This window comes from Camellia sinensis, chromosome 6, assembly GCF_055761805.1.
Source record: "Camellia sinensis isolate YWXY chromosome 6, ASM5576180v1, whole genome shotgun sequence".
NCBI classification, from domain to species: domain Eukaryota; kingdom Viridiplantae; phylum Streptophyta; class Magnoliopsida; order Ericales; family Theaceae; genus Camellia; species Camellia sinensis.
This window is the reverse complement of record NC_138966.1, coordinates 21,452,794-21,476,024: the sequence shown is the minus strand read 5'-3', so window position 1 is coordinate 21,476,024 and position 23,231 is coordinate 21,452,794. Positions and strand designations below refer to the sequence as shown.

The following is a 23,231-nucleotide window of genomic DNA, read 5'->3' as shown; positions in this document are numbered from 1 at the left end:
TTCCATGGTTCAATACTAACCATACCAAGATCCATTATCTATTGACTTTCTGTTTGACATGGATGATTTGCCAAGAAATTAGCTAAAACTTGTCCTTTTACTGCTTTTGGAGGGGCATATTCTAGATGAAATTTTGATAAAGCTAGTATCCATTTGCCAGTTCTTCTTTTCAACATAGGTCTAGACAACATATATTTAACCAAATATGTGGTTGCAATTACCAAGACAGTTACAGGCAAAAGTTAGTATCTTAGTTTCATTGCAACAAAATACAATGCAAGGCACAACTTTTCTATAACTGAATATTTATATTAACAAGAATTTAAGAACCTACTAAGGTAATAAACTGCTTACTCTTTGCCTTCTTCATTGTCCTAGGTTAAGAAAATTCCCAGTGAATCTTCTGCTACAGCAATATACAACTTCAAGGGCTTATCATCCTTTGGTGGCATAAGCACTGGAGGCTTGGCCAAGTAGGCTTTGATTCCTTCGAAAGCAGTTTGATGCTTTACTGTCCACACAAACTCCTCTTCATTTTTCAACCTTAATAAGGAAGAAAACACTTTAGTTTTCTTTGCAATATTAGAAATAAATCTTCGAAGAAAATTAACCTGTCCAAGGAATTTTTGTACTTCTTTTTTACTTGATGGAGGCCTAGCTTCAATGATAGCTTTGGCTTTGTTTTGATCAATCCGTATTCCCTTCTTGTGTACTACATAGCCCAAGAAGTTTCCAGCTAATACGCCAAAAGCACATTTGAGAGGATTAAGCTTCAACTTGAACTTTCTCATTCTTTCAAAAGCTGCTTCCAAGTGAAACAAATGTTTCTCCATGGATCGGGACTTCACTACAATGTCATCAATGTAAGACTCTAAATATCATCCAATGAGATCATGAAAGATAGTGTTCATAACCCTTTGATATGTAGCCCAACATTCTTTAGGCAAAATGGCATTTTAACCCATTCGAAGGTGCTAATGTTCCCAGGACATCTGAATGCTCTCTTATGGGTATCCTCTTCTACAATGCAGATTTGGTTATAACCAGAGTGCCCATCCATCATTGATAAAAATCTTGTACCCTGCTAAACTATCCACCAATAAATTTACTATAGGCATGGGGTACTCATCTTTTGGAGTTGCTAAATTCAGGTTTCTAAAATTGATGCATACCCTCATTTTACCATTCTTCTTAACTACAGGCACAATATTGGATAGCCATTCAACATACCTGGCTGTCCTAATAAAGCCTGCCTTAAGGAGCCTAAAAATCTCCTCCTTGACCTTCTGAATCACCTCAGGACTCATCCCTCTTTGTTTTTGCTTATATGGCTTGAAATTAGGCCTCATAGGGAGCCTATGTTCTACTAATAACCTATCCAATCCTGGCAGTTCATTATAAGACCATGCAAAACAATCTTTAAATCTCTTTAAGACCACCAACAACTAGTTGCTATCAAGAGCACTTAACCAAGCACTAATGTAGGTGGGTTGCTGTGTAGAACCTTCTCCTAAGTTAACCTCTTCTAAGGGGTCTTGTATCTGAGAACTCATTAATACTTCTTTTTTTATTTCTTCTGTCTTCGAAGCAATTTCTTTGCTTTGTTCTACTTCCAGTTTCTTTGATTCAGCATCTTTGCCCTCCTCCTCATAGACAAATTATATCCATAAGGCCTTTTCCTTTTGTATTTCTTGGACTTTTGTTTCGATATCCAATGCACAATATTTATCAAAGGCCAAAGGTCTGACCTGTTGTTGTTTATGCTTACAGCCAACTATCATGGCTTCATTCTCTTGTTCCTGAACCTTTTGGACTATTGCTTTTAAGTCTAATACTATGAACTTAACTAAAGCCAAAGGTCTGGCTTCTTTGGTTTCACTTTCTTGCCTATAACCAGGCATTATTATCATCTTTGACGACGAATTCTTCACCAACACTCTCATGTACTAAGTGCTTCAGGTGTGCTATTTCTCATCAGTCGTCACTTCGATTGAACCATCAAGTTTTCTTAGTATACTGAGTGGTGTTACTCCTTCAGTATACAACTTGGCCTCCGCAAAATCAGCACAAGTGCCAAAGGGTTAAGGATCTGCATTGATCTCCTCTGTCTCTCCATTGCACAAGGCCATCATTGTCTTCTGATGTAGAGAGGAAGACACACATTTGTTAGTGTAAATCTAATCCCTACCAAGTAAAGCATTATACTTAGCATTGCTGTCAGTAATAAAGAATGCCGTCATGCAATCACTGGTTCCTACACTCAGGTTGATGGGCAAAATACCCTGAGATATCTATTTATCTCCAGCAAAACCGGCAATGGTTGTACTGGTTGGGATTAATTTCAGGTTCCTTTTTCCTAGTTTCTTCAAAGAAGATTTCAGAAGCAGGTTTACTACTACCCTATTATCCACAAATACCTGGTTCATCTGTATCCCATCGAAGATGGCCTTGATATACAAGGGTTTGATATGATGTGTCACGGATGTTGTAGGATACTCAAAAGGGTATGAGAGGTTAATACTTACTTCCTCACTCTCATCTTCAGTTTCCATTGGTGTGGCTATCTCAGACTCATCTTGAATCATGCTAACCTGTGAGTTATCACTAGAAACTGGAATATGGTCAATCTCTTGACCTTCTTGGTTTCCATCCTCAGCTTGGAACTCTTGTGGCAATATATGCACCATATTCACTGACACTGGAAGAAATGAGCCAAACTGAACTATCAGCTGCTCTTGTTTCTTTTCCAGGCTAACTTGTTTAGTTACCTCAGAAGCATCCTCTATGTTACACTCTAGAACTTCAATACTAGTGACTTCCTCCGAATGGCTTGTTCCTGCTGGTTTTTCGACCAAAAATGACTGTTCAGCTATGAAGGCTTCAAACATTTCCTCCTTAACCATCTCTTTCATTTGGTCTAGGCCAACTTCTCCCTCTGCCTCACTATCACTTTCCACCAAAGCCTTTTTAAGACCTGCTAATCTGGATCTTTCTTTGGCTTTCAATTCAGAGTGAACTTTAGCCAACTGCTCTTTGTTGTAACTCCTTTTGTCTTGAGGAGTCGACTTTGGACTATGATCCAACTTTGAACTTTTTCTTCCCTCTGTCTGGCCTTTTGGCTAGGCCAATGAAGAACTTTCCCCACACTCTTTCAGATTCTTTTGTTTTTGGATGTTTTAGTAACACCCAATTATTTGGAGTCACTAAGGGAGATTTAACCATCCTACCCTGGTCTCTAACAACACTTCTCTAGGTAGGAATTTCCTTAGGCTTGTTTTGCATGACAAACCAATCTGGAACCCCAGGTACCCATGAACCTATTAACTTAGTTGTTGAATTGTCTCTTTCTATCTTCGAAGCCAGTTTCAAAGCTGCTTGTGGAGACCACTGCTTGGCCCTGCCCCCTGTCTTGGGCGTAATTCAAGTCTTCCATGAGGGTGGTTACTTTCCATCTTGTGTGAGGCTGGTCTAGAAGGCCAATCTTTGGCTTTAATCCCATAACTCGAGCCCAGTTCAAGTCTCCTCTCAGAATGATTGCCTTCTGTTTTGTAATAGTTGGGTGGTCTGAACTAATGTAGAGGTCTCTTGCCCTTGGAGTGCATTCTAGTGGTTGTTGGTTTAGCCAAGAATGGCTGTTGTCTAGGACCAGTTGGGTATAGCCTTTTGTTGTAGGCATTGGTTGGTTTAGAGTATCTCTACATATCCTTGTAATACTATTTCCCAACAATTGGGAGCCCTTTCAACCATTTGTAGCTTAACCTGCATCTGGGACACATTCTTTACATGACAGCTACCTGTAAAGAGTCATCATCCAGTGCCTTCTCATCAGAGTCTTCCCTTTGGTCCGCAAAGCTCTGCCCATTCGCTGGTGAACTTCTAGCATCTTTCTTGACAGCAGTATGACTGGTAACATGCATCTGCATATTAACGTCTTCCAATTCCTTCAGGGATAAGTTCTGGAAGTCTGGCAAAATAACATTGGTTGTAACTTCTCCAATTTCTAGGAATAGATTAGTATCAATCCCCATCGCTTTCTCTGTTTTAGCTGGGAATTTTAGACTTCCTTTTCGAATCTGTTCTTGGATCTTGTCCGAAAAACAATATAGTTTTTAGTTGAGTAAAACCAAGAATTGTGCCATTTATAATACATTTTTCCTTTAAGTTCTTCTGGAGAAAGAATTTTGACTCCTTTTGGTAACTTTAGGAAATTGGCTATAAGCAAACGATCAAAAATATCATCTGCCTTTGTTAAATCGAAAGAATATTTCCTATGAAGGTTTTTCTTTTTAAACTGCTGATCTATTGTAGTGCCTTTATGAATTAACGCCTCACAGACCACATACTCTTTTCCTATGATCTCTGCTGCATCAATCTCATAAATAGGATCTCTATAATACGTCTCGTATGATGCATTACTTCGATCTTGTTCTTTCTCAAGTAATGATTCATATCTAGACACCTTATAGGTTAATTCCACTAAGTCTCGAAACTCAGTTGAGTCAAACTTCTTTCAAAGCCTAAACTCTAAATCATTTTGAGCCAATCTCACAAATTCAGGCTCTGGTAGAATGATCCTACACTTGTTTCGTACTCTTTTGAATCTGGCAATAAATTAAACAACCTTCTCATCAGGCCTTTGACTCAACCTTGCCAAATCTGCCATAGAAACTTCTGGTTCCGTTTGGAAGAATTGGGCATGAAATGCCTTCTCCATTTATTGCCAAGTTTGGATAGAGCTAAGTGTAAGGTTAATATACCATACAAAAGCTGCCCCAGTTAGAGAATTTGAAAAAATTCTTAACTTCATGTAATCATTATTGGTAAATTCACCACACTGGGCAGCAAACCTACCAATATGTTCTATCGTTGACTGGTTTTCATTCCCATAAAAAAGAGCAAAGTCTGGTATTCTAAACCCTCTTGGGTATTCATGTACCCTATCTACCCATTCTAGATATAATTTCCTATACACAAGAGTTTGAACCCCCCGAGCCATAGGTCCACACATTTCTCTAACAATATCAGCAATTTGGTCCATAGGAACCATATTTTGTGCTTGTTGAACCACCACTGGAGGAACAAACGCAGGGTTTGGTGGACAACCTTGTGCCTGAGGTCCTCTTGGTCCATAGGGAGGTATATTTGGGATTGGTTGTCCCTTTGGTGCTGGCTGATGTGGAGAGTATGGTTGATGTCACGACCCGCTCCCCGTACCCAAGGGTTAAGCATCGTGATGGCCAGTAACTGAGGTTACCTCCGGCCAATTCTTAAACAAATAAATAAACGCGAGCGGAAATAATATTCAACTGAGGGTACTAAAATAATCATTGGAGCTTCTATTTAACTAACTTGTTAGAGCTGAACTATTTCTACAAAGTGCTTCGTGCCTACCCCACGCGCTGGCCCTGATATATCACCTGAAAGTGATAAACAACTATAAGCACATGGCAGAGTGAGACATAATATACTAAGAGTATAAGGGCATAAAATTTACCACGGATAATTATTGGCTAAACAGAGCTTGATATTAAAATACAGAATATATAATACAGAGATCAAATACGAAAATCATATACATAATCATAACCACGGTACAGAACGGAATAGAACAGATGTTTGGACTCAAGAGATGGCTCATACGAACTTTAGAGGTGGCTTCCACCATAGTGTAGCACTTAGTTCCGTATAGCACTTTGTTCCACACCATAAGTCATAACCACGGTACAGAACCGGACAAATATATGGACTCAAGAGGTGGCTCGTACGAACACTAGAGGTGGCTCGCACCATAGTGTAGCACTTAGCTCCGCACAGCACTTTGTTCCACATCAGAGATTCAGAGGGTCAATGGATCCATGACAGACAGAGAGTCACAAAGTGACTAGTCAGAGGACCAATGGTTATTTAAGTCCCCCAAGGCGTGGGACTCCCGTGGTGGTACTTACAAAATATAATTGTTTATAAGGTTATAGTCAAATATTTTTTAAAATATAAACAAATATATCCATGGGTTTCATTTTAAGCAAATAGGGTTCAGAAAATAATCCACGTAACTGAAATATTAATATAATTTATAATAATTTATAAAACATAACTTGTATAAAATAAATATGGTAAGTCAAAACATACGTAAAATATATTTTGGTGACTCAAGGTATAATATAACTCACCTTAACTTTAATACCTCACTCTTTCTTTCCACCACCAAAGACCCTTTTAACTTCCATTATTTTTTTCTCTCTTTTCTTCTTCTCTTTCTTTTTCTTTTCTTTCTTTTCCTTGTTTTTCTTCCTGGGCACATTCTCCCCTTATATAGGATGGCAGCCGTGGCCACCAAGCCGCGGGCTCCAACCCGCGGGCTACCACGTGTCACCCTCCCATTAAACCCATTAATTCAAACTTATCTTTAACTTTTTTAATGGATAACTTAACTTAGTTATTTATTTATATTTTGGCCCTTAAACTCTTAACAATTTTTAAAAAATTAAACATAATAATATATAATAAATTATATATTTTCTTAACTGTGATTAAATAATATTAGTATAAATTTTATAGAATAATTAAAAATCTGGGTTGTTACAGTTGACCTCTCTAAGCCTGTCCTGCGAAAGGACCTGCGAAAGGTGCTGGAACAGGTGTTGTGTCTCTTTCAGTCGCAGGAAACCCTTCCAACCCCCCGGGTACAAATTCGAACAAAGGATTAGTGAACCCCCTTATGCCAGGTATGGCTTCGAACATGGGATTTGAAAACATCCTTCTACCATTTTCTTGTATTAGCCCAAAACCACCAATTTGTATGGCTTCACTATTAAGTAATGAGGCATTTTGATTTATCATGGGCCTCGAAAAAGGCTCATACCAAGACTGAGGTAATGGTCTTTCATAGTTTTGATTATTAGTTTGACCATTAATATGTCCATTACTTTGCATAGGCTGTTTATCTCTTGCTAATCTTTGCTGAGGGACATTTGAAATTTCCTCTATATGCCTTGTGTTAGCTGGTTGATGGGTATTCATCCGATCCATAAAAGGATATTGCCCATCTTTCCATTGTGTTCATTAACTGCTGTCTCATGGCATCTACTAGGCCTCCCCACGGATTCATTGACTGAGTAGATTGAACAGTAGATGGTCCAATTCCATGGTCTCGTCCACTATTTTGGACACGTGGTATGTTCTGCATTACTAGTCTCTTCGACCATAGGTTCTAATGAGATAGGTGCTTCCCGAGGATGTGCTATCACATTATCCTCTAGATCAGGTACCTCTACCTCTCTTTCCACACCTTCTTCTAGGCGTTTATTTTCTCCTTGTCTTTTACATCTAGCCATTTCAATTAGTTTCACCGGACGTGCCAAAAAATATATGTTGGCTTTTTTGGCTTTCAAAGGTTAATATTGTAATTTTAAGCGTGTCAGTAAGGATCAATCAGTCCTTACAGAAGATTAATTGCCAACCAATTATCAAACGATTGTGTTTCAATTTTTTCAGCCTCAATGAAGAGGACTTTTACTAGTGGCTTGTTTAGAAGAATTTAGTAAACAATAATTAAATGAAAAACAATTGCAGCATTTCATTAAGTAAAAATGAAAAATTTACAATGATTTGATCCAGCCTCGTAGAGATTTACAGCAACAAGCTACTTGAAACTACTCCTATGAATAAACTGCAATACAAGAATTTGAAGTGCAGGAATGTAAAGAACAAGAAATGTAAAAACTGGAAGGAAAATAAAGTAGATAAAAACTGGTTTCTAGATCTGAGTCTGGGTCCTTCTTTCTGGAACCTTCTCTGCTATTTATACTTCTCAATGATAACTGTCGATATGAGCTTCTAGCCGTTGAAGCATCCCTCCATGATCGCTGATCATGCTTTCTCACAATTAGCTCCACTATGCCACGTTTGCAGTTAGGCTTCCCTCCTGATTTTGAATTTGAACCTTGTGAGTAACCGTTATGCCACATCACTTTATATCCCTCGATCATTCTAGTGTTATGCAGACTCATTATTACTAGTATGGGTTGACACGTGTCTAACTATGGTTCGCGATTTATATTGCCTTCCCAAATTACCCTTCTCATACCACGTGTTGAATCGTGATTGACTTATACAATTTATACAGCCAACAAGTCATATTTTAATATAAATTTTGGGACGAAATATGTATAGATGGAAAATGAGGGAACTTTTTCTTTTTTGTCCTCATTTCATAGTTACATGTTTGTCATATCATTAACTTCTGTTAAAGACTTATACGGTGAAGTAACAAAAAGAAACTATTGACACTTGACCAGAAGCATAGAGTTTGACTGTCATAATTTCATATATAGGAATCAAAGTAAAATTAAATATAAAGTACAAAAGTGCATAGTATAATTTATCAAAAAAAAAATATATATATATATATATATATATATATTGAACGTAACCCACAATTTGAAAATGGGTTTAAAAATTGGAGTACTTACGTGTAGGCCCTTAAAAGTGAATTTATTGTCTAATAAGCGCTATAGGAAAAATTTGTCAAAAAAAGGTCACTAATTGTAAGTTTAGCGACAATTTATAAAAATTATAACAAAAAAAGTTAATACTTGTCAATTTTTAACGACATATATAAAAAATTATCTCAAAACAAATATTTTTAACGATAATTTTATCAAAATTTATTTTTAATAAAATTTAATAAAAATTAAATCCAATTATTAAGATTTATTAATAATTTAACCTTAAAAATTTGTTTTTGTCAGGAGTCCAACTATCCGCACATCTCGCTGAAAAGCCAAAAAAGTCTATAGATCAGATTTTGCCTGTTTTTTCTCAAAGAAGAAATGTCAAAGATTCCTTAAATTTATCTTAAGGATGTGGAGTGGCGAAGAGAACTATCCGTATCATTGGGAAAAAAAATTAAAAATTATATTTGAAGGTCTCAAAAAAAAAAGAAAAAAAAAATTGAACAGCCTTTCAAGTTTCTTTTTGCCAAGTGTTTAACAGCTCTACAAATATGATCCACGCGGTCAAAATTCATTGTGATCAGTTAAAATAAATAAAATAATTTTTAATGTATGCATCCTATGTGATTTTGATTATGTTTCAAATGTATCAATTTGATTTTTAATTTATTAATATTGTTAGTAAAATGATCTCTACATGCTTTTCTGTCTACAATTGATAACGAAAGTAAGGATAATTTCGTTGAACCACCTATGGCACTAAATAAGATGGGAATTACGTTCACACAATTAAAAATATTGGAAATCAAAATGAAATAAATCACATATTTTGGACTATATTTTTTCTCGTTTTGCTAATTTTTAAATGTGATTTAATAAAAATACAATAAAAAATGTTAGAGATTTCAAAAAAAAATATTAAAAATTTTATCAAATATCTCATATGAGTGTGGGATTCATATGGGATCACATTGTGTGGGTCTCACACCCATATGAGATATTTGGTAAAAACTTTTGTAAAATTTTTGAGATCTCTAGTATTACTCAAATTCAATTAATTTTGTTATAAATTGTAAATGAAAACCGATGTAAGAATCATTTAATAACAAAATTAATATGTTAGAAACTAAAATATTGATAATCAAAATGATATAAAATTCACATTTTACTGCCTAAAAATATAATTAATCCAATAAATAATAATGAAAAGAATAAGTACATTATTGAAAATGTATAGCACGATTGCTTTTCTTTTTTTCTTTTCTTTTTTTAATAATGAGAATACTTGGTGGATGAAAGGGGCAATGACCCCTCCAAGCTCCAATAAATCATGATAGTTCCACTAATTTTTTCCATTATGTCCTTAGCTCATTGAGAGTTGCCCTTTGAAACACTACAACAAACCTCCACATAGAGAGGACGTGTTAGACACAATTTTTTCTTTTGAGAATAAAATGTATACTTGAGGAATAATGATAAAAAATAATGTGTGGTTATGATTTGTTTTAAGTGTGGGTTTTATTGTACAATAAATGAATATAGATTATGCATCATTTTTCGAAGTAAAAAAAATTAGGATAAATTACCAATAGGTCCTATTAGTTGGACTTAATTCTCATTAAGTCTTATTGAAAATAAGTCTTGGTAAAATTGTCAGTAAAAATAATTTTTTTGTGACAATTTTTTATATACGTCGTTAAAAATTGACAATTGTTGACTTTTTTTGGTCATATTTTTTATAAATTGTCGCTAAAACTTAAAATTAGTGACTGTTTTTATGACAAATTTTTTTCATAGGGCCTATTAGACAATAAATCTAATTATTAGGACTTACACGTAAGTATCCCTAGAATTATTGACATTTTTTTCATTATTCCTAACTTTTCTAATGATATTATTGAGAAAATAATTGGCGTGGGGGGACGTAATTTTTTGTATGATCACATGAAACGGCCTCGGATTGAGATACAAGTTGGTAGATTGTTATTGGCCGAGGTATTGGTGTGAATCATACCTTAGCCAAGATATTAGAAGTGGAAGTTTTTCTTCTTTTTTTTTCTTTGTAATAAAAGGCAATAATATATTAGATATACGACTCATAAGTTGAAAATAACAACAATGATTAATTCATTAATTTGGAAGTACTAATTGATCACTAATAAGGTAGAAATTCAAAAAAAAATACACACATAAAAGCAAAACATCACATCATGTGAGACTCACATCACTTTAAAACTATTAATGCTCATCTTTTTAATGATTCCGCTCATTTTTAATTGAGTTATTTGTAAATTGTTACTGACTTAAATATTGAAGTACTTTCGGTCTTACAAGCACAGATTTCCAGATATACATCTCCACTTGCCAATTTCGTTCCTATACATTTTGGAGGATGATCTTAATTGATTTTGTGCTCAAATTCTATCACACACACAATTGGCTTTCACTTCAATGGGCCAAGGCTGAGCAATGGATCCACCGGCCTGCCAAATCCGCCCGACCCGACCCGACACCAAATGGGTGGATGCCTGGCGGACAGATGCGGGCCAAGATTTTATATTCTAGCGGATTCGGGTCGGGTGGCAGGTGGCCCGCCATTATATCCATGTAACCCGACCCGTCGTTGTCTCTAGATTTTTTATATATATTTTTATATTTTTTGTACGCTCCCTTTTTTTTATGGTCTCATCATCAAAAGACCTAACCCTTTCTTCTTCTTCAACAGTACTCTCTCTCTCTCTCTCTCTCTCTCTCTCTCTTTCTCCTCCCCAAAAGCCTACCCATCTACCGACGGCGACTTTCTCATCATCTGACGATCTTCTCCATCGGCGATCGAAGATCTGCTTTTTTTTTTTTTTTTTTTTTTTGCTCCCTTTTCTGAGAATCTCAAACTAAAACCCTAACGGTTAGGGCCTACCCCTTTCTTCGACTGAAAGAGGTTTGCTGATCATGGTGGTGGTGAGTTCTGTTTTGTCTTCATCTTTTCTCTTCTTGTCTTCTTCTCCTAAATCTCTAACTGTTTTTATTTTTATTTTTTTTGTTACAGTTCTGAAAGCAAATGGATGGTGAGATTAGAGTGAGGGTTGTACACACATAGAGAGAGAAGCTTAGAGAGAGTTCGAAAACCAGAGGTTTGTGATTTTGATTTTATATATGTGTTTGTGATTTTATATCTGTCTGTGTGATTTCTATCTGTGTCTGTCTGTGATTTTATATCTGTGTTTACTCTTCTTCTCTCATCTTCTTCTCTTCTCCTCATTCTCTTCTTCTGTTCTCTGGTATGTTTCTCTGGTATGTCACTCCGCACTCTGGTTCGTCTCTTGTTCTCTGGTATTCATTAGGTAATGTTTATTGGTTGATGAATTTTGTAATCATATCCAGTATATTGGTTGATACTCCACACAAATTGTTGATTACAAACTGGTTGAAACACAAATGGTTAGGCCATGCTCTGTTGCATACTTTGTAATTTATGGCCAAGCTAAGAAACACAATACCCATTTGTTGAATATTTTGCTCTGGATCTATTAATGGGCAGTGATGGTATGTTAATGTATATGCATTCTCATTTACCTCTTAAATTGATTTATGGTATGTTAATGACTTAAGCAATTTGTGTTATAAACTGATTTAGAACTGCTTGGGAAATGAATGCTTTAGAAACTACTTGGGAAATGAATGATTTAGGATCATATTTATCAATTTGTGTTACCCAATTTCTTACTTTTTCATATTTATCATCTTTTTTATGTATTAGTCCTTCATTTATTAGCCCTTCTCTCTGTTTTCAAATCTGATTTGTATTACTTTTTCATGTATTACTGCTATAGACCATGGATTGAAATAAACCATGTTGTAGTCCTTCATGTAGTTTTTAGTCCTTGCTGCAGTCCTTCAGGTATCAATTTGGTGTTAGGGAAAAATAGCAGGTTTCATAGATGTTGAATTATGCACAATATTTTCCAAGTTTCATAGATGTGAATGAATAAATATTTTGAATTATGCCCATTGTAATGAATTTTGCATTGTCCAGGTTGCACTGTCCAAGTTGTTTCATAGATGTGAATGAATAAATATTGTATTGTCTAGGGGTTTTTTTTTTTTTTTTTTTGTATGTTGAAAATTTGTAAAATTTTAAACCGCCAAACCGATTCGCATCCATCTGCCAATCCGCCAAATCTGCATCCGTCGAATTGGCGGACGGATGCGGATTGATTTTCTCCAATCCGTCAATTTGTCAGACAAATGGCAGATTGGAGGTTTCGTGGCAGCAACCGATCCGCGCCCATCAAGTAAAGCCATGCCAAGAAACAAACTCCTTACTTTTGTTTTTGCAATGTGATAACACGTTATTGATATGTGGAGCGGAAGCAATAATTTTTCCTTTCAATCTGCTAAACTAGAGATTTTCACAGTTTTATTCTACTTTTATCTTTTTTTGAGGCGTTGTTTGGCATGATCTAAAAAAGCTAAAAAGTTAAAAAGTCACTATTCTATTTAACTCACATCATCTTATTTAAGTCACAATACCTCTCTAACACATCACTTCAAACCTAACTCATACCCAGCCTATATTTTATAAAAAGTCAAAAAGTGCATTTATTTAAATCATTAGAATTTAGGAGTTGTTTGGGATGACCTAAATAAGTACACTTTTTGTCTTTTTACAAAAAGATGTGCAGAAAAATACAGAGGTAATATGATGGAAAAAAGATAAAAAGATGGATTATTTTTGGATGGTCAAACTTGGCCTTATTTGGCCGTCTTGCAACATGATAAGATAACGCTTCAAGAGTTTTGTTATTGGTAAAAAGAATGAATTCATAAGAGTTTTGTTATTGGTAAAAAGAATGAATTCATAATTTTGTGTTAGGTAATAAAGAATAACAAGTGACATGGCATTTGTTGATTGATGAGAGTATTGTCACGTAACGCTCTAATACTACCTAATAATTTTTCAATAACAAGACTTGTCTCAAATCAATTAGATTAATACTAATATAGTTTCATTTTTGAGTTGCAAAATTCATTTTACAGTTATGAGTTGGCTCACATCAATTTTCTATTGATGTTGTGTTATTTGTGTAAATACCAAAATTTGTGACACCATACTAACAAAAGATCTATATGTGATTTTATAATTAGAACAAAATGTAATTTTACAAAGTAGTGTAATTATTTTAATTGTTTGGGTCAAAATACAATATGTACAACTCAAAATGGACATTCGTCGTGGGTGCATGTTTAGGTGATGTGTTGTCATTGTAATAAAGAAAAGAAAAAAAGTTGTGGTTGTGTAAGCAAAAAGAAAAGAGTAGGAAGACACTAGTAAAAATATATTTGTGTATCATGTTTTTATTTTTTCTAACCAGTGTATCATGCGTGTTGATGATTTAAGTGTAACCATTTGAGAATTGTGTGGCTGCTGCGGGCACAACAACTATTGCGGACCATGAGGTTGATTTCGAAATATATTTTGATAATTTGAATCGTTTAATTTTTATGATATTTTTAATAGAATATGTTTGTAAAATTTAAGTTAATTAGACTTTTTATTAAGTTTTATTTTTCAAATAAAATTTATTAATTCGTTTTAGATACAAATACAATTCAATGAAAAGGCTATCGATATTTTATCAATTTGATTTTTTATAAATATGTTTTACTGATGCACTTTAAAAAATAAACGATTTAAATTATGAGAATGAGTCCATAATAGATCCCATAAATAGCACAACACAACAACCACCCCAATCCTAACAATTTGAGAGTTTTGTTTTATATAGGGTAAATTACATTTACCTCCCCTGAGGTTTCTGACAAATACAGGGACCTCCCCTGTGGTTTGAATAATTACAGTAACCTCCCCTACTTTACCTGACAATATCAAGATTTCCCCCTGCTGTCAAAATGCACTAAACGGTGTTACTTTTTCCTTAGGAAATTACCTTATTGCCCTTCCCTTGAAAATATTAAAAAATATTTTTGGATTGGAGGATAGGTTTGGAGTGTTTGGAACAGTATTTTTGGATTTATTTTTTAAAAATATTAAAAAACATTTTAAAAAAAATTATTTTTTATTTTAAATATATAATTTTTATTTAAATATTTTATTTCATTTTGTAAATATTTTAATATTTTAAACTCAAAACACAATTTCACACTCAAATCGTAACCAAACACATAACTCAAAACTCAATTCAAAAATTATTTTCAAACCTCATAATCAAACACAAAACTCGACACTCCACACTATTTTTAAAAGAAAAATGCTTGGGAGCACTAATTAGTGCTCCCACTAATTAGGTGGCAGTGGGTCCCGTCATTAATGATGTGATGTTTTGGTCTTGGAGTTGTGTTTTTTTTTTTTTTTTTACTTTTTTAATGCATTAGTGCTATTAGTGGTGATGTTTTTAGTGGGATGAATCATTGTTGTTTTTAAAACTCTACATTCAAATCGTAATCAAACACATAACAAAAAAATAAAATATTTAAAAATATATTTATAAAATAAAATAAAATCTTTAAAATAAAACTATATATTTAAAATAAAAATAAAATTTTTAAAATTTTTTAATATTTAAAATATATATTTAAAATATCAAAAAAAAATGCAACACATAGATGTATGAAATATAATGCACATTAAAATAAATAAATAAATAAATATTTAAAATATAAAATATTTATCCTAAAAAAGTAAATTCAAGAAATTATTTCTAATTGAATTGTGATTCTATGAGTTTTGAAAAGATTTTTGAAAATTTCTAATTAGAATTGTGTATTTGGTTAACACTATGAGTTTTGAATTTTTTTTTGAAAATTTGTAATTGGAATTGTGATTCTAAAAGAGAACCAAACATGTTTCTAAAAAAAAAAAAATTCGGAACATGTTTTTATTACTCAAAACTCAATTCAAAAATTATTTTTAAAACTCATAATCAAACACAAACTTAAAACTCAATTCAAAACTTTTTTCAAAACTCAAAACTCTTTCCAAAACTCAAAACCAAACTTTTTCAAAAACTCTATTTTAAAAGAAAAAAAATTTCAAAAAAAGTTTATTTTATTTTTTAAAATTATTTTTAGAATCATGATTTGAGTGTGGAGTCGTATTTTGAGTAATGAGTTTTGAAAAAAAAAAAATTTGTTTGGTTATAAATTTTGAAATTTTTTGAATTTATTTTTTTGGGATACATATTTATATTTTAAATATTTATTTATTTATTTTAATGTGCATTATATTTCATACATCTATGTGTTGTATTTTTTTTAATATTTTAAATATATTTTTTAAATATTAAAAAATTTTAAAATTTTTATTTTTATTTTTATTTTGAATATATATTTTTTATTTTAAATATTTTATTTTATTTTATAAATATATTTTTAAGTATTTTATTTTTTTGTTATGCGTTTGGTTACGATTTGAATGTAGAGTTTTGAAAGTAGTGTGAAGTGTTGAGCTATGTGTTTGGTTATGAGGTTTGAAAATAATTTTTGAATTGAGTTTGTGTTTGGTTACGATTTGAGTTTGAAATTGTGTTTTGAGTTTAAAATATTAAAATTAAAAAATTAAAATATTTACAAAATAAAATAAAATATTTAAATAAAAATTATATATTTAAAATAAAAAATAATTTTTTTTAAAACATTTTTTAATATTTTTAAAAAATAAATCTAAAAATACTGTTCCAAACACTCTAAACTTATCCCTCCAATCCAAAAACATTTTTTAATATTTTTAAAGGGAAGGGCAATAAAGTAATTTCTGAAGGAAAAAGTGACACCGTTTAGTGATTTTTGACGGCAGGGGGAATCTTGATATTGTCAGGTAAAGTAGGGGAGGTTACTGTAATTATTCAAACTACATGGGAGGTCCCTGTATTTGTCAGAAACCTCAGGGGAGGTAAATGTAATTTACCCTTTTATATATAAATACTTGTGTATTGAGTGTTATTGAAAACAAGAAAGGACGTAAATAATAAACATTTCTAGAGATTATTAAAATGATAGAGATTTCTTTTGAAGTTTAGTTTTTAATTACACTAACTTCTTATGAAGTTTATGAAACTGAAACCTATCTTAAGATTTCTAAGATGACATAAATTTCCCTTGATATTTAGTTTTTTATTACAAATTTCCTCTTCTGTTACTTTATTGTATCGAATAATTTAATTTCATTTTTAATTTACCTTTTAAAACTATGTCCAATTACAAAAAGGAAAAACAATACAATTTTTATTTTATCACTTTATTATGCCTACAATTACTATTGTTTTTGTGTGCCTTCTTTATCCAAAACCCTTGATATCGTAAATAAAAAAAATAAAAACCAATGAAAAAAAATATTGATATCATTAAATAATTTATTTACATTTTTAATTATACCTTTCAAAATTCTGTCCAATCACAAAAACAAAAAAACAAAAAAATTAAATACAATTCTTCTTTTCTCTTTTTTTTTTTTTTTATTATGCCTGCGGTTACTATTAATTTTGTGTCTCTCTTTTATCCAAAATCTCAATAGGAATCATGATTTCATTTTCATTTTTATTTTTCTTTTGTAATTGTACACAATATTAAAAGAAAATTAAAAATATAATCAAATTATTTGATGATGTCAATATATTTTGTTTTTTTTTTTTTACAATAAAATAACAATATATGGAATCTGTAATTAAAAATCAATCTCAAAGAAAAGTTTCTAGTCATTTCAAAAACCTCATGATCATCTTTACCATTTTATTAAGGGTTGGTTTGGGATGTTCTAAAAAAGTGTACTTTTTGATTTATTGGCTTATATGGGTTGGGTTTGGGTTGGGTTTGATGTGATGTGTTAGAGAGGTGATGTGATTTAAATAAGATGATGTGACTTAAATAGGATAGTAACTTTTTGACTTTTTGTATTATTTAGTAGATGCCAAACTTAGCCTAAATCTCAACGGATGTTAATTGTTGGCGGCAGCCAGTAAAGCCAACATTAATATAATTGAAAACTAAATCTCGTTAAACCTCAAGCGAGGTTTAAATCATTTCAAAAATTTAAGCCTCCGTTTGGAAAGTGGGTTGATTTTTTGATTTTTTGACTTTTTTGGCTATTTTAGCCTAGGCTAAAAAGTTTGGTTTGGGAAGGACTTTTTGACTTTTTGGCTTTTTTGACTTTTTTTGTGAGAGAAAAGTGTAATGATTATAATTGAATGTGATGTTTTGTTTTTTGTGACTAAAATAGCCTATTTTGTCTTTTGTGACTAAAATAGCCAAAAAAGCCCCAAACTCTTCTTGTCAAACGAACCCTTTAATTTATCCAAAATGTAATATAAAAAAATAAAAATAATATTTTTTTAAAAAAAAAAAAAAAAACCTTATTTGAACAGCCGATTTGAAATCTCAAACGGAATCAGATGATGAAGAATGCAGAAGAGATCCAAACGTTATAACAGTAGGCATTATACGACAAACAAACGGACGAAAGCTTGTAACTCATTGTCTGACTGGATGAGTCTCGGACACGAAAAATTATCACATAGCTCCCCCATACCCTCTCAGAAACGCACAAACATAGACTAAAAACATACAAACAAACAGGTCATGAGCGCTGTGTGTGTGTGGTCAGTCTGGTCTGCCACCTTGCATACTTCAGCTTTTGTCCATTTTCCTAAATTCTATCCACCATCCATGTGACTCAATTGTCCCCACCACCACAACAATACTCCAACTCATGACAATTTATTATTCGTGTAATCTTTGATGCCTCAAATTCATCTTGTTTTAAATAGTTTGAATTTTTATTTATCGGTCATTCAATTGGTCGTCCGATAAAAAGATTAATAGCTGTGGTTGTCACTTTGTCAATCATAATTATCAATCTTTTTGTCAGATAACCGGCCAGACAACTGGACAACTGGCCAAATGACTGATGAACAAAAATTCTAATCATTCAAGCCAATGTCAAATTCGAGATACGTAACATTGCTCTTATTATTCTCTACACTCAAACTTACATACTACTCTATTTAAAAAATAAAAAATAAAAATAAATAAATAAATTACATTTTAATAGAACAGTGACAAAAAATATATATATTTTCATAATAATATAACTCTTTCTGTGTATCAGAATTACATAATTTTTTTATTTTATATGTAGTGATTATTTTGTAACTCTCTCATCTATTTGTAATTTCTCCTCCAAAACAAAAGAAAAAGAAAAAAGAACTTCCATATTACTGAAATTACTAATTGAATTTAAATTGTTCCCAACTCTGACTTCATCAGATTATGATGCATCCACTGGTTCCAAGACAGACAACAGACGACGACGACCACGACGATGGCAAAAAAAAAGAAAAAAAAAAGAAAAACGAAAGTAACTGAGCACAAATGAAACAACAGCTTCATTAATATGTTGGGGGAAAAAAAGGAGAGATTTTAATTTAATTTTTTTATTTTTTTGGCCACGAAACTATTCCAAATTTGGATATTTACCAAACTAATATTTGATGGATCTTCGATGAAAATTGATGAAGGTTCCTAATGTACTATTTATCAATAAATCTTTTATTCTTTTTTTTTTTTTTTAATCTATTGTATTCAAATTTTACATCCACTCTGCAAAAATGCTCATATTAATATTAATTTTACAACTCTCATTTAAAGGATTCGGCTAATTTTCATTAGGTTTGAATTCTCCTTAACTATTTTTCGATGTATCAAAAAAAAAAAAAAAAAAAAAAAAAAAAAACACTCTTCAGTAAGTCACTTATTTTAAAAGAGCAATTTGGATTTGGTAATTCAATTTTAGAATTTAATTTGATAATTTAAACCGCAATCTTTTAAGATTCGTTGAGTATAATATTCATACAAAAAACAAGAAGATTTACGTGTAGATCCTAATAGATGGACTTATTATTCAATAAGTTCTATGATAATTAATGATACTTTTCATTAAATATTATTAAAAACTGTCACTAATTTTATTTTTAGCAACCGTTTGAAAATCTTATCACAAAAATATCACTAATTATAAATTTTAACAATTATTTTAAAAAATTGTCATAAAAAAAGTCACTAACTTTTAACTTCTAATGAAAATTAAAAAATTCGTTATAAAAAAAAGTCGCTTTTTACAAGTTTTAGTCATTATTTATATAAATTGTGACAAAAAAGTCATTAATTGTCAATTTTTAGTGAGCAAAAAGATCATCACAGACAATTAATTTTAGCAATGATTTTGCTAGAACTTATTTTTAATATGACTTGATAAAAATTAAGTCTAATTATTAAGACCTATCGATAATTTACTGTAAAAAAATTAAAATAATCAAATATCAATAATTATATATTTGAATCACATTTTTATTATTATAAAAAATCAATATCTATTATTAAAATTATAATCAAACTATTGTTAGCCAAATCAAAATTTTGACACTAGGACTTACCAAATTTATTACTAAATAATGATTTTTATCAAAAATCTAATACTATAGAGTTAAATCCATCGCATTAACTTTAGGGGTGCTGTTATGGTGTGCAACCCCTTAAGGTTACACACCATATGCAACCAACACAAAAGGTGTAAATGGAAGATGTAAACATAAAATAGGACAGCAAACAGAAAGACGTAAGTGTAAGGTGTAAGTTGCGCACTTAAGAAAAGTCCTAACTTTAGATAGTGATCAATGACCTTGATTATAGGGCAAATTACAATAACATCTATCTAAATTTATTTAAAATACAAATTATTTATATAATTTAAAAAATTATAAATATTCTCTTATTAGATTTTTTTTATTTAAAAAAATTAACAAAAATAAAATTTCTAATTACTCTTATATATAACAATATACAACAATAAAATTACTTGAATTATTAATTGAATTGATAATTTATTAATAAAAATAATCATTCCATATGCGATTAGAAACTATAAGGGCAATATGTAATTTTTATAATCAAAGTAATATGTATTTTAAGCAAATTTCAAATCATGTATTTGTAATTTATGCTCGATTATGATGAGATTATCCAAGGGTTCAAAATAGTGAAAGATAATTGTATCAAAAACACCTTTAGCATCCTTGAAATAATATTGCTGAAAAAATTACTTGAACTACTAATTAAATTGATAATTTATTAATAAAAATAATCATTCTATATGCTGTTAGAAACTTTAAGGGCAATATGTAATTTTTATAATCAAAATAATCTGTATTTTAAGTACATTTCAAATAATGTATTTGTAATTTATGCTCGATTATAATGAGATTATCTAAGCGTTCAAAATAGTGAAAGATTATTGTATCAAAAACACCTTTAGCATCCTTGAAATAATATTGCTGAAAAAATGATAAAACGACATTTTAACAAGCAAATAAATGGATTCAGCTTGACAAAATTATATATATCATGGTAACCAAATTATTTAAACTCAGGCACTATTAAAACTGATTTTAAAAAAATATACAAATCAAATTCAGCCTCCATTTGGGAAGTGGATTGATTTTTTGACTTTTTTAACTATACGAGCCTGGATTCAAAAGCTTGGTTTGGGAAAGACTTTTGACTTTTTAGCTTTTTTGATTTTTTTGTGAAAGAAGAGTGTAATGATTATGGAGTTGGATGGGATATTTTGTCTGTTGTGACTCATGAGCCTATTCTGTCTTTTATTACTCATGGAGTCAAAAAAACCGAATGAGCCATTGTCAAACCAACCCTAAGCTCTTTAAACTTTCAAAACAACCTTTGACCGATTGATTATTTGGATCCACCAACCGTTCACAACCCTCATAAATCTAGTTCAGGACAAGAGAGAAGGCAATTTCAAATCCATTATTAAACAAAAAGTAATTAATACTTATCACATTAGTATCAGATTGGAAAATTCATTATGTATTTTAGCTAAACATCCCAAAACAGAAAGCGAGAAAATTCATTATTATTATACAAAAAGTATTTTAGGAGCTATCCTTTTGATTTTCTATTTTTTTATTTTTTATTTTTTTAACACATACCCACCAAAATTCAAAAATAAATTCAAATACAAAAAAAAAAAAAAAAAAAAAAACAGTAAATAAAAAACAAAACAGACACCAGGATACCTCCTAAATTACGAAACGACGATGTTACTAGGATGAGGTCTCATGCGAAGCAGCGTGCGGTTTCCTGCAGAGGATCATGTGCATCGGACTAAATATCCCACTCTCTCCACCTCTCGTGAGAAAATCAGCGGTCTTGAAAAGCATCTCGTGAACATCAACCGTTCCTTTGGGCGCGATTCCCAAAGTCGAGAGTACAATGATCACAATGTGGTTCCGCCAGTAGGCGATCCTCCCCATCTTCAGCCGCGTCCACCACGGCAGTGCCGGCGGCTTAGCCAGATCCTTCTCTTCCACAACCTCAAACCCCACTTTCTCAGCAGTCGCCGCAATATCAGCGTAGCTTCTTAGCCCAGGCAAAGCATCCCCCCTCTCGATCCCCTGAATGACCTCCACGTGTTCCTGATCATCACCGTTGAATTTTTCAGTAGTAACCCACTCGTACGACACGTATAAAGCCCCAGGTTTCAAAACCCTATACACCTCGGCGTACACCTCTTCGAGCTTCGGCGCGTGACAAGTCGCTTCGATCGAGTAGGCGCCATCAAAGCTATCATTATCAAACGGCATTTCAAGGAAGTTACCACAAACGACGTCGCATAGATCGTCGAGTCCAGCTTTCTTATTGTGGAGTCTCGCTCGGTTGACTTGATACTCGTTGATCGTGATTCCCACGACCTTGGCTCGTGAGTGGGACGCAATCGCTCGCATGGGCCCACCGACTCCGCAACCGACGTCCACGATTCGATCGCCGGGCTTCACCTTGATGAGATCGACGGCCATCTGTTCGTGGAGGCGCGTGGCGTCGCGGTGAGATTTTCCGGCAACGGCGGGGGAGAAGTGGAAGGACTGGCCCCAGCCCCATTCATAGATATCGGTGACAAGGTTGTAGAAAGTGTCGACGAAATCTGGAACCTTCTCGGACTTTTCGATCTCTTTGGGGCGGCGAAAAAAGGACGAGTACTTGTCGTAGTTTGCTTGGACGTTTTCGGCGGAGATTGATCCGCCGGAGAGATCCACGGCGCGTTTGCCTTTCTGTTCGGCGGGGCCGAGAACGCAGACGAACCAGTAGAGGAGTCCGCCGCATAAGAGGGCGGCCGTGCAGATTAGAGTGAGAGAGTCCATGGGATGGGAGCTTTAGAGAGAGAAAGTTGTAGAGAGAGATTGGGAGGAAAAGGTGTGGAAATTTCGGAGTACAAAAAAGATGAATCGTAGCGTAGAAGTGCAGTGTGAATAGGGGTGGCCCAATCTATTTCACTTGGATATTTTCAGCCTGATTACAAATCGAAGCTGTATCTCACTTTGTTCTTGTTTGGAATGGAGACTATTTTAGTAGCTTGGAATTTTTATATTGTAAGGGATGGTTGAATTTTTTTATAGTTAAATATGATGTTTGTGAGAGAAAAGTGAAATGATTATGAATTAAATATGATATTTTATTTTATTGATTATTTTAATATATTTTATTTTATTATTATTTTTTTTTTTGAATTTTAACCTAAAAAACTAATTAATAGCCTTTTCCAATCAAGGCTGTGGAGAAGTGGTTTGAAAATATTTTTTTGATCTTGGAGAACGCTCGTGATCCTCTTCTAGTCACCTGAAAAGAAATAAACACTTCGATCGGGGGTGTCGAAATTAGCACTCCGACGGACAAGTCAGTCTCCACATTCAAGAA

General features: G+C 32.6%; 1 protein-coding gene and 1 long non-coding RNA gene across 2 annotated transcripts; one reads left to right on the top strand and one right to left on the bottom strand.

Annotated features, from left to right (window-relative positions):
* Positions 1-11,266: 11,266 nt before the first annotated feature.
* LOC114260512 (uncharacterized) lies at positions 11,267-11,623 on the top strand. The gene is made up of 2 exons (XR_003628657.2): positions 11,267-11,411; positions 11,500-11,623. It is a non-coding gene; the product is annotated as an uncharacterized LOC114260512 (long non-coding RNA).
* A 9,682-nt stretch (positions 11,624-21,305) lies between these two features.
* On the bottom strand, positions 21,306-23,025 carry LOC114260517 (24-methylenesterol C-methyltransferase 2). The gene has a single exon (XM_028200660.2). It carries the CDS (start codon positions 22,676-22,678, stop codon positions 21,584-21,586), a length of 1,095 nt encoding a protein of 364 aa, XP_028056461.1. The 5' UTR covers positions 22,679-23,025; the 3' UTR covers positions 21,306-21,583.
* Positions 23,026-23,231: the final 206 nt, after the last annotated feature.